Below are 13,203 nucleotides of genomic sequence, written 5' to 3'. Positions count from 1 at the left end.
GATGTGGGCCGTGAGGGCGGAGGGTGCAGGATGGTGCCGGCTTCAGTGACTGAGTGGATGTGTACAGGAGACTATACCATCATAAGAAGAAGGGGACAAGAAGGGGACATGGAGAAAAATATGAGTTTGGCTTTGGACTTATGAACTATCACGTAACTCTGAGCACCCAAGGGGAGAGGATATACAAATACGTCAGTAGACAAAGATGACTCTACACATAATAGAGGCGGTTCATCTTGCTGACAGGGACACGGGCGCTGGGGTTAGCCGGGCCTGGATTCCAAAGTCAGCCTTGACACTTAGTAGGCTGGCGGTCTTCGGGAGGTTACTTCATCCTCTAAGATCCCAGACTCTGCGGGGATGGCACCACCGACTTCATGGGCTGTTGAATGAAAAGGGTCCATGGTGCGCCTGGCACAGAATCCAGCATCGAGAGAGCCCAGGGAAGGGTGACTCCAGCCACCTGCTAGAAGCCTTGGCAGGGGACCCCAGGTGAGGAGAGAAAGGTGCAAAGACCAGAGCAGTGACATTAAAGAAAGGGATAGAACACAAGGGGCAGTGAAAGAGGAGGAGAAGAAATTGATGTGGGAAACAGAGGCAGAAGAAAAATTGTGAAATTTCCTTACCTACTGACAAGCCCTTAAAACAGGCAGAGTGACTCTCCTCTAGGGACTCAACTACCCCCACCTTAAGGCTGTGCTAAGGGCAAAGGACAATCCTAGCCCCACCGGCCCCCTACCCCCAACCAGGATCCTGTAAGTCTACTTTAACAATTCCTTTAGGAAACTTTATCTCTAAACCTCCAAGATAGTGTCAATAATCATTCCCAAGCATGTGGCCCACTGATAGACATCTGAAGGTTTTATTACTAGAAGGTTTTATTACTGGTAATGAATAACCTTTTCCCCAGACAATAGCTAGCCCCTCAAGGTCCTAGAAACCTTGCTTCCAAAATTCCTTAGAGACTTACATCATCCCTAATCCCCTCCCCAACTTACAAGTATATAATAGATCACTCCTCACATCCCCGGGGTAACAGCCTCTTCCTGCCCATGGGTCCTGTCCCCGTGCTTTAATAAACCACCATTTTGCACCAAAGATGTCTCAAGAATTCTTTCTTGTTCATCCACTCCGAACCTCACCTCACTGAGCCTCACCTATGTTCAAGAACTTCATCAAAATGATCGAAAGAGTAGAAGGAGAATCAGGAATGAGTGATGTTGTAGAAGCAAAAGGAAAGAAAATTCCAAGAGAAGATTTGGGTTTCTATACACTGATATTTAAAAAAAACAAAAACAAAAACCTCCAAATTAGTGTAAAAGTGATGTGGGAAACAAACACAGAAGAGATATTATTACATTTCCTTACTACCTACAAGCCCACAGACAAGTCCTTCAAACAGCAGAGTGACCTTCCTCTAGGGACTCACTGCCTCGATGATGAGCTTTTGCAAAAGGCAATCCTAGCCAGAACTTGCCCCCCAAAACCAGGTTCTATAAACCTACTTTTACATAAAAAAAAACTCTTTTGGATATTTCCTTTATCTCTACCTGCCAAGATATGTGTTGGCAATCATCCCCAAAACATATGGCTCACCGATATACATCTGAAGGGTCTCATGATAGAGGTTTTTTTTTTTTTAATTTTTAAATTTATTAACATATAATGTATTATTAGCCCCAGGGGTACAGGTTGGTGAATCGCCAGGTTTACACACTTGACAGCACTCACCATAGCACATTCCCTCCCCAATGTCCATCACCCAACCACCCTCTCCCTACCACCCTCCCCCGGGCAACCCTCAGTTTGTTTTGTGAGATTAAGAGTCTTATGATTTGTCTCCATCCCAATCCCATCTTGTTTCATTTATTTTTTTCCTACCCCCCACCCCCCATGTTGCATCTCCACTTCCTCATATCAGAGAGATCATATGATAGTTGTCTTTCTCTGATTGACTTATTTCACTCAGCATAATACCCTCTAGTTCCATTCACATCATCACAAATGGCAAGATTTCATTTCTTTTGATGGCTGCATAGTATTCATTGCATATATATATATATATGTGTGTGTGTGTGTGTGTGTGTGTATACATACCACATACATACATACATACATACATACCACATCTTCTTTATTCATTCATCTGTTGATGGACATCTAGATTCTTTCCATAGTTTGGCTATTGTGGACATTGCTGCCATAAACATTCGGGTGCACATGCCCCTCTGGATCACTACATTTGTATCTTTAGGGTAAATACCCAGTAGTGCAATTGCTGGGTCATGGGGTAGCTCTATTTTCAACTTTTTGAGGAACCTCCATGCTGTTTTCCAGAGTGGTTGCACCAGCTTGCATTCCCACCAACAGGGTAGGAGGGTTCCCCTTTCTCCGCATCCTCGCCAGCATCTGTCATTTCCTGACTTGTTAATTTTAGCCATTCTGACTGGTGTGAGGTGGTATCTCATTGTGGTTTTCATCTGTATTTCCCTGATGCCGAGTGATGTGGAGCACTTTTTCATGTGTCTGTTGGCCATCTGGATGTCTTCTTTGCAGAAATGTCTGTTCATGTCCTCTGCCCATTTCTTGATTGGATTATTTGTTCTTTGGGTAATGAGTTTGCTAAGTTCTTTACAGATTTTGGATACTAGCCCTTTATCTGATATGTCATTTGCAAATATCTTCTCCCATTCTGTCAGTTGTCTTTTGGTTTTGTTAACTGTTTCCTTTGCTGTGCAAAAGCATTTGATCTTGATGAAGTCCCAATAGTTCATTTTTGCCTTTGCTTCCCTTGCCTTTGGCGATGTTCCTAGGAAGAAGTTGCTGTGCCTGAAGTCGAAGAGGTTGCCGCCTGTGTTCTCCTCAAGGATTTTGCTGGATTCCTTTCTCACATTGAGGTCCTTCATCCATTTTGAGTCTATTTTCGTGTGTGGTACAAGGAAGTGGTCCAGTTTCATTTTTCTGCACGTGGCTGTCCAATTTTCCCAACACCATTTGTTGACTGTCTTGTTTCCATTGGACATTCTTTCCTGCTTTGTCGAAGATTAGTTGACCATAGGGTTGAGGGCCTATTTCTGGGCTCTCTATTCTGTTCCATTGATCTATGTGTCTGTTTTTGTGCCAGTACCATACTGTCTTGATGATGACAGCTTTGTAATAGAGCTTGAAGTCTGGAATTGTGATGCCACCAACTTTGGCTTTCTTTTTCAATATTCCTCTGGCTATTCGAGGTCTTTTCTGGTTCCATCTAAATTCTAGAATTATTTGTTCCATTTCTTTGAAAAAAATGGATGGTATTTTGATAGGAATTGCATTAAACATGTAGATTGCTTTGGGTAGCATAGACATTTTCACAATATTTATTCTTCCATTCCATGAGCATGGAACATTTTTCCATTTCTTTGTGTCTTCCTCCGTTTCTTTCATGAGTACTTTACAGTTTTCTGAGTATAGATTCTTTGCCTCTTTGGTTAGGTTTATTCCTAGGCATCTTATGGTTTTGGGTATAACTGTAAATGGAATTGACTCCTTAATTTCTCTTTCTTCTGTCCTGTTGTTGGTGTAAAGAAATGCAACTGATTTCTGCATTGATTTTATATCCTGACACTTTACTGAATTCCTGTACAAGTTCCAGCAGGTTTGGAGTGGAATCTTTTGGGTTTTCCACAAATGGTATTATATCACATGATGGAGGTTTTATTAGATGGTGATAAATGACCTTTTCCCAACAATGGCCAGCCCCCTCAAGGTCCTGGAAACCTTGCTTCCAAAATTCCTTAGAGATTTAGGCTATCCCTAACCCCCTCGCAACTTGAAAGTATATAATGAGCAACTCCTCAAGACCCCAGTAAGCTTTTTCTGCCCATGGGGCCCGTCCCCAAGCTTTAATAAAACCACCTTTTTGCACCAAAGACGTCTCAAGAATTCCTTCCTGGCCCTTGACTTTGAACCCTAAGGTCCTTCCTACATCAAAAGGAAGGCTGAAACTAATGTGACTAGTCAGTAAAAAGTGTTCAGATAATCTACATAGCTATCTATCAATCTTTTCTTATTTATCTAACAGATATGCAAATGTATAGAAAAACTGAGCAGCGGGTTGTTACCAGTAAATACCTTGGAGAGATTAATTGGTTTTGGGAATGGGGACAGGGAAGGACGAGCTATGAATGGAAACTAAAACTTTTCACTCTCTCTCCTTTTCATTGTTTGAATTTTCTTTTTCTTTTTTTTAGAGAGCTTGGATTTATGTACTACTTGTATTATTAAAAGCTATTAAATATAACTGGAAAGTTGGAATTACATAAGGAAAGAAATGCTTTGGAAAGTCATTGTTGACTCAGGGGACAGCAGCTTCCCTAGGGTAGGGACAAAAACCCAACACAAAGGGCTGAAAAGGGAGCAGGAGTCCTGCGCTGTGTAGGAGGGAGAACCACCCAACCGCTTCTTCCAAAAGCAGGGCTACGCAGCCAGAGTGGCCAGCTAGAGGAGGGAGCCGGGCCAAGGGAGGGATTTTATTGCTTTCTTTCAAGGTGCGAGAGATTCATGGGGAATCAAAGAATACAGGAAAAAAGCCCAAGAGGGGTTGGTAAACAGATGGGAAGTTTAGGAGAGCCAGGGAATCAATGATGGAGCAAGGGAATCTGAAGCAAGTGGGTGCAGAGGCTCAGAGCAGAAATTTGCCTCAAAGCAGCGCAGGTTCTCGGAATGGTGAGAGCCCGTGGTGGTGGCGCCCCCCGCAGGCGGGCCGGAGGGAACACGCAGACCGACCAAGCGCCCCAGCTGTGGATGCAAAGCGAGCTCCCGCTGAGGGGTCAGCAGAAGCAAAAGCACTTCGAGGACCGGGAAGGAGAACGGACAGGTGACAGTATTAACAAGGGGCTGAAAATAAAGCAATTCAAAGCCCAACTTTTCCCTACAGAAAACGAGTTCTAGGATCTCATCAAGTGAAATCTTTCATTGTTCACAGACATATCATCCCTTTTCTCTAACCTGCTGCGCTTCCCAGGCTTTAAGAAAGAAGAAAGTGTTGAGGGGCGCCTGGGTGGCTCGGTGGTTAAAGCCTCTGCCTTCGGCTCGGGTCGTGATCTCGGGGTCCTGGGATCAAGTCCCGCATCGGGCTCTCTGCTCAGCAGGGAGCCTGCCTCCTCTTCCTGTTTCTCTCTGCCTACTTGTGATCTGTCTGTCAAATAAATTTAAAAAAAAAATCTTAAAAAAAATTATTTAAAAAAAAAGAAGAAAGTGTTGAAGTCTCTTTGATCATGTCAAATCTGGAGGCAAAGGCCCGACTCACTTCTTAGTTTAAAAATATATATATATATATCTCAAATGAACAAAATCCACATCTTGAGCTTTAAAGTAGTGATAGTCTGGGGCACCTGGGTGGCTCAGAGGGTTAAGCCTCTGCCTTCGGCTCAGGTCATGATCTCAGGGTCTTGGGATCGAGCCCCAGGAGCCCCACGTCTGGCTCTCTGCTCAGCGGGGAGCCTGCTTCCTCCTTTCTCTCTGCCTGTCTCTCTGCCTTCAAATGAATAAATTAAAAAAAAATCTTTAAAAAAAAATAAAGTAGTGATAGTCTTACAAGAGAAGAATACAAAATATGGCTTTGGGATTGCTTGAGGCTATAACATTATGGCCCATTTCTGATTTTCTAGTCCTGTCATTTCCCTGTGATACACCAATCACTTTCAGCTTTTCTGTGTAATCACTTTTTTTCTGATATGTAGGGGATTTCTCCACGCACATTCTCTAAAGAGCTGGTTTTATGGGGATGATGTGATACACAGTGTGGCCTTTATTGTTGGACAGATTTTATATTGCACAGTGCACACTAAATCAAGCCTCTATCCAAGTAAAAAGGATGAGTACAGGCACTAGGTATTTGGTGCAGTTAATATGTTGGGGTGAGTGTGTGTGTGTGTGATTGTGTATGTTGTAGGGGAGGGAAGAACGGACTACTGAGGAGGGTGGGGAGAGAGAATGAACTACAGGCTGCCTCAGGCACATGTAATCAAAAGGACTACAGATAAACATAGACCCAGGAGGCTATATTAGGGTTTTCTTTAGTGGACAGGAGCACAGGACTTCCCTGAAAGAGTTAACTGGAAGATAAGTCTCTCTAAGTCAGGACTGACAGGGTGAGCTAACAGGTTTTATAGAGCCTTTGCCAAACTAAATCTGATAGGAGTTTTATGGGATGGAAGCACACACCCACCTCCTTTTCACTTGCAAATGCCCTCACCACTAAGAAAAGCCTAAGATTTACCTCACACAGGCACACACCAAGAGGAGGGAGGAGAGTCGGGGTCTGAACAGAATTAAAGTTGGAAAAAAATAGAAAGCAGGCAAAAGATACAGTAGGACAGTCCCAAACACTGAAAGCATAAGCTATACCTTTCCAGGGAGAAAAAAGAAAAAGACATGGACATTCCGTGGTGCGCCGTACCAGGCATAATATTCTCTACATCTCCAACTTTTCACAAGTCCTCCCCTAACCTCAGCTTTGGTAGAAACCCAAAGCCAGCTTTCCCCTCAGGACACACTTCATATCTCTAGTAACTTCTAATACTCACTTTCTCATATCTTACACACAGCAAAGGCAAGGAGAGCCCTCAGAAGGGATCCTCAGCACCACTTCCAGGCAAGCAAACCCTCCAACTCCCCACAGAGGTCCTTCCCGCCCAGCGCTCATCATCTCTGCCCTACAAACCTGCTCTCATCCATCATTTCTTCTCCCAGCAAGTGACATTCTCCACGCTAGGGGCCTGAGAGATGTGTTGGATAACCTCCTGATGTAATACGGCCCACATGCAGGCAGTCACAAAGACCTAGAGGAGGTCTATCCTCCACCCCATCTCTGGAATACTTTCCACTTCTCTTTCCTCAACTGTCAACAGACCAGGTCCTTTGGGTCTTACCCTTCAACCAGAACAGGAAGAGCTTTGGTACCTCTCTGCATACCTAGATCCTCTTCCAGGCCATAATCACCTTCTAACTGCTGAAGCTTTGCTTGGACAGCGTTCCAGCAGAAGACAGTGGAGAAAACTTGCTGTGGATGCTGTCTTTTTAGCCAATGAGCCTTAAGGACTCACAATTAACTGAGTCATTGTTTTTGACTGTCCTAATGTCAATGAGTAAATCTATCACAGTAGACAGACATGACCAAGACCACAACAACAACAAGAAAAATCAGGTTATTAGGACTATCCAGAGTCCCATACTCAACTACCAAACCACTTATGGAATAAGCATAGAATTTCAATGCCATTAAAATGCTCTGGCCTCTCCTCATCCAGACAAAAATAAGACTGCTAGCAGCTTCCCATGAACTGGTGCCAGTAATAAGTGATGGAACGATAGTAGAAATGTGCAAGTGTTTTAGAAATGTAGTATTGGCCAACTTCAAGAAAAACTGTAAAACAAGCTTTCTGGACCCCGTCAGAACTTTGAAATGAGAATATAATTTCCAAAAAGATTTTTCCTTGGGCCCCGTCAAAGGGAGAAAACATGCAACTCAGCATCCCAGAAAATGACCCAGAGATCCTCTGAAGGCCAGCTAGAGCAAGTAGCTTCAGCTCGGAGGTGTAAAAGTCAGTGGCAAGAATGTGATTTGCGGGGCGCCTGGGTGGCTCAGTGGGTTAAGCCGCTGCCTTCGGCTCAGGTCATGATCTCAGGGTCCTGGGATCGAGCCCCGCATCAGGCTCTCTGCTCAGCATGGAGCCTGCTTCCTCCTCTCTCTCTGCCTGCCTCTCTGCCTACTTGTGATCTCTGTCTGTCAAATAAATAAATAAAATCTTAAAAAAAAAAAAAAAAAAAGAATGTGATTTGCATGGCACATGAGGGCAGCATGCCCAAGCCAGTACTGAGAAGACATCTCAGGAAAAGAGCAGAGACCAGGAGAAGGGTTCTGAGCAGAAGGGTTTCTCTGAGCAGAGACCAGGAGAAGGGTCGGCAGGATACTCAGAAAAGACCTGGTGTCAGGCTAAAATAGTCATCAGTTAACCAACAGCTCAGACTTTTAAAAAGAGTAAAAAATTAAAAAATAAAAAAATAAAGTAAAACCATAATTATTGAGCATTTTCTATTTAAAAAGCAGTGGCACCAAATTAACACCATCAGACTGTCCTCAAAAGGTGAAATTTTTAGTCAACTGATTGGTTGTGTAATTAGCCCAATGCCAAGCGACACTGGCTGACAAACTCTTTCTGTGAGTCATCTTCATTAACTTTCTGGCTCTGCACATGTATGAACAGTCAGAATGACTTTCACAGAACAAAGTTTACACCAAACACTCAACTTAAAGTTAAAGGAAAAAGTTGTCATCTTCCCTGATTTACAAAACAAGACTGAAGAAGCATCTCAGTGCAAAAAGTCAAATATAAGAACTCAAGTATAAAGCAGTCTTGTTAAAAAGAAGTCATCAAAGAACCCAGTTCTGGGCCTCAAAGGAAAAGCAAATCCAATGAACCAAATTTTTTAAAAAATCAATTCTTAACTAAATCTTCATATCCACAAGAGAAGAGAATTTTGATCATTTGGTCACCTAAACCACTAAAGCAGTTTCTAAAGCCTGTCTCCTGACAAGACCACAAGTGCCCTAATTGATCATCTGTCAATCAACCCCAAATACTGACCCTTACCCACATACATGACAAAAGTTCTCATGGTATAGGAAAAAAAGAAAAACTCACTTAAAATTGAACCATTTTTTAAATAATACATACTCTGTACTTGGTCCACCCCAGTATTTGCTTGGCAACTACAAAAGTAAGGTATTTAGGTTACTAATAGTATCTCACTTTTCTGGAATGAAAAAAGGCAGGGGGTTGGGGAGCAAAGACACATGTTTTAAGTTACATACTTCATTTTAATTCCCAGGTAGGAAAGAATTACACAGAGATTGTGTCTAGAAAGAACCCAAGAGTTCTACCTTGCCAACTTGATACTTCCTTCACCTCTGAAGACCTAACCTTCTTTCTATAGCAAGTCATTGTCATTACAGTAAAGTCTGGAGCAAAGCCGTCCAGACAGAAACAATGACAAAAAAGACAGCTGAACCGTGTGCCAGGATCATGGTGTGGACAAGCTACCCCAGGGGCACCCTCGGAGAGCAGCATTTGGTCGCCAATCCTGTGCCTCTCAAAGAGATATTTTGAAGGGGAGGAAAGAAAAAGAACTGAAATATTTTGCGGATAATATCTTCTACTCTCAACCCTGACTTTATATTAACCTCTTTGCATCTTTGAATAGAAAAGGAGACGACGGAAGAGAAAAAGACAAGAATGAAGACAGGTAAAACCCAAAACACTGGTTAAAAGGCTCTGGAGTCAGACTGATCTGGGTGTGAAGCCCAGCTCTGCAGCTTAACAACTTCATGATAGATGTTGGCCAATCTGCTTAATAATCACAAGCCTTTGTTTTCTCATCTGTAAAGTGGGTAGCTGTGAGGAATAAACAACATATGGAAAGTACTCAGCATGCTGCCTGACACAGAGGAGGTAGGTGGTCAATATAAAGTAGTAGAAGAGAGAAAGAGGGGTGGGGAAGGGAGGAGAGAAAAAAATCTCAAGGATTCGAGAAGAATCTAAACTCGGAACAAATGCCCCATCCTCTTTACAGTCTGAAAATAGTTCTTGGTCACCAACTACATAATTAGCACTGTGCTTTGTTCAGAAATGAAGCCAGCTCCTCCTCACTCTCAAGGTGCATGCAATCCAGCTCAGGAAACATAAATCACACATAGGAAATATGTAAAAAAAAATAAAAGTTAAAATTAAAAAAGAATAATAAAAAAAAAAGTAAGTTGTGCTAAATCGTTAAATATTCTACATGTGGTAAAGCAAGAGCTGCAGCAATCTGGAGAAGGGCCTGTGAGGGCTACTTGTGGGGGACAGTTTCAGGGACAGGGACGGTAGAGGCATGGCAGGGCACTTAGGAGAAGCAGGGGGCATGTCAGGGGAAGGAAAAGCAGATGTGCCCCAGCTGGAGTCTTGTCCCGGAAGCAGCGGGGATATAAGCAGGGACTTAGAGAGTGACCAGAGACTGGATGAAGGAGGAGACAGACAGGAAAGCAGTGAGCATGGGAGCTATTAGAAGCAAAAATGGGCTGGACTTCAGAAATGAATACGAAAAATGAGAGAGGGAGCTGCCTGACTCTCAGATTTCTTGTTCTTGTTTGCGGCCAAGTAAGTTCTTTCTACCTTCTTGGTATTTCTTGGGAGGAAATAAAATCATACTCTCCTATCTCCCCAGACCAAGTCAGCATCACCCCTCTTGATAACCAGGCTGCCCGGGGCAGGGTTTACAAACGTGGGCTTGGCTGGGTCTGTATCCCAGCTCTGCCACTTACCAGCTGTGCGACCTCAGACAAGCAAACCAACCTTCCCGGCTTCATTTTCCTTCTCTGTAAAAGGGGGTAATTATAAGACCCAACCCCAGATTATTGAGAGGATAAGCAAATCAATACACTGAATAAATGCCTTCATTGAGAAGCGCTTAGAAGGGTTCCTGGCATATAGGAACAATCCACAAAAGTGACCCATTATTATTATTATTATTTAATTTTTAAATAAACATATAATGTGTTTTTATCCCCAGGGGTACAGGTCTGTGACTCCCCAGGTTTACACATTTCACAGAACTCATCATAGCACATACCCTCCCCAATGTCCATATCCCCACCCCCTATCCCATCCCCACTCCCCCCAGCAACCCTCAGTCTGTTTTTTGAGATTGAGTCTTTTATGGTTTGTCTCCCTCCCATCCCATCTTCTTTCATTTTTTCTTTTCCTACCCCCCAAACCTCCCATGTTGCATCTCTACTTCCTCATATCAGGGAGATCATATGATAGTTGTCTTTTTCCAACTGACTCACTTCGCTAAGCATAATACCCTCTAGTTCCATCCACGTCATTGCAAATGGCAAGATTTCATTTCTTTTGATGGCTGCATAGTATTCCATTGTGTATATATACCACCTCTTCTTTATCCATTCATCTGTTGATGGACATCTAGGTTCTTTCCATAGTTTGTATTATTATTATTATTTTTATATATTTATTACTTTTCATCCTTGGCTAGAATATAGCCATAGAAAGCTCAAAGTATCATTTCACACATCACTAAAAAGGAGATACCAATGGGAAACCCATCTTAGAATTGCCAGTTCTTCCAGAACTACAGCCAACAGTGAAAACCTCAGTGCGAGAGACCCAGCCAACCTAGTGTCACACAGAGGACGTGAGTTCCTACCTGGCTTGGTGAATGGCCTCCATCCACTCTTTACCGTCCTGTTCCTCCTCACAGCGCAGCTCCAGAGGTTTCTGACCCTCATGGCCAAAAAGAACGGTAAAGTAATACTAGAGAGAAAAACAAACAAACAAACTTTAGATTTACTTTTCAAGCATGACCGCATAATACAGTATTTCCCTACAAAGGGTATAGGTTTAAAAAATTCATCCACACTGTATCAATCATGTTTCAAAATGTAGTGTCACCCCAGTCCACTTGGCAATGACTCTGCACCTAGAAGATACAATAGGCTGCATCTTAATACCCTTCTGTAAGAGTCAGCCTACACCACCTCACTAGATACAGAAAAGATATTGGATAAGACACTCTATGCAGATGCATGGTTAAAATTCCTTACTGAAATTTCTAACCGTAATAAAGGATATCCACAAAAAATTTACTATAAATATTCTACCTATTGGTGTATTCTTACAAGCAACCCTTCTGGGATGCATGGGTGGCACAGTCGGTTAAGCATCTGCCTTTGGCTCAGGTCATGATCCCAGGGTCCTGAGATGAAGTCCCGAGTCCGGCTCCTCACTCCAAGTCCACTGCTTCCTCTACCCCCCTCTTACCCTGCCCCCCACCACCGGGCTTGTGAGGGTTCTCTCTGCCTCCCTCTCTCACTCTTGCTCTCATTCTCTCTCAAATAAATAAATAAAATTTGTTGTTGGAAAAAACAAGCAACACTTCTAAAATCAAAAATTAGAAAACGATGGCAGTCATTGACACTTCTATTTACTAATTCTGCCTGGAGGGCAATATAGAAAAATAAAGGGATAAAGGCACAAGAAATGGAAAGCAAGGAAAAAATATCATTTTCACAGCTGATATAATTGTCTGTATCAAAAGTTCATTGAAAAACTATTAAAATAAGAACATTGAACCAAATAGTTAAATACAAATATCAATACACAAAAATTTATTGCACTTTGGCATAATAATATCAACAAACACAGAACTTGATTTTGGTTTTTTTTTTTTAATTTTTTTAAAGATTTTATTAATTTATTTGACAGAGAGAGACAAAGTGAGAGAGGGGAACACAAGCAGGGGGAGAGGGAGAGGGAGAAGCAGGCTTCCCACCAAGCAGGGAGCCTGATGTGGGACTCAACCCCAGGACCCTGGGATCATGACTTGAGCCGAAGGCAGACACCCAAGACTAAGCCACTCAAGCACCCCACAAAGTTTCATTTTGAAAACAGCCTTTGCAATAACAAATACAAGTAACTGAAGACTAAGAATAAGGAAATGTGTTTATCACCTCTAAGAAGTAAATTAATCTATAATTTCAATGTACTTCACTAGAAATAGCAGTAGTTTTTACTTTTGGTAGAATGTGACAAACTGAATCTGAAATCTGCGCCAGGGAAGAAGTTTTCACTTTACACCAGCCTGTTTGAGGCCGGACACATTAATCACCAAACTGAGACTGTCTGGAAAGAAAACGTGACTGGACAGCTTTCTATTGCACAAGAATGATCAGAAAATACACTGGACCTGCCCAGGATGTCTTCCTGGAGCATAAAGAGGACTGGCTACAGAGCTACTCTAAGGAGAGCCACAGCAGAACACAGAGCTCCTTCTGTGGTCCCACCTTCCCACCCACCCCCGCTCAAGGTCTTGTTTATTCAGTGTGACTGTTATGTACTCATTTTCTTCAAAGGAATTAAAAACCTTCAGAACAATAATCCTAGAGATAAGAATTTCCAGCACAAGGGAAAAAGAGCGAGAGAGACAAAGCAAGAAACAGTCTCTTGATGACAGTGAACAAGGCGATGGTTCCAAGAGCAGGAGGCAGGTGGGTGGATGGGAGACACAGGTGATGGGGATGAAGGAGGGCACTTGCTGTGATGAGCACAGGATGATGTATGGAAGTGCTGAGTCACTATATTGCACACCCCAAACTAATATAAC

General features: G+C 42.7%; 1 protein-coding gene across 3 annotated transcripts in view; it reads right to left on the bottom strand.

Annotated features, from left to right (window-relative positions):
• RASGRF2 (Ras protein specific guanine nucleotide releasing factor 2) overlaps window positions 1-13,203 on the bottom strand; it is a 266,197-nt gene that overhangs the window by 178,319 nt on the left and 74,675 nt on the right. For all 3 annotated transcript variants that reach the window (XM_047729966.1, XM_047729964.1, XM_047729965.1), the window contains exon 2: window positions 11,248-11,354. In XM_047729966.1, the coding sequence (XP_047585922.1) occupies window positions 11,248-11,354 (107 nt within the window). The remainder of the gene's footprint in view (window positions 1-11,247; window positions 11,355-13,203) is intronic.

The sequence above is a fragment of the Lutra lutra genome, chromosome 5, assembly GCF_902655055.1.
Source record: "Lutra lutra chromosome 5, mLutLut1.2, whole genome shotgun sequence".
NCBI lineage: Eukaryota > Metazoa > Chordata > Mammalia > Carnivora > Mustelidae > Lutra > Lutra lutra.
Note: the sequence above shows the minus strand (reverse complement) of the source record. Positions and strands in the feature narration are given on the sequence as shown.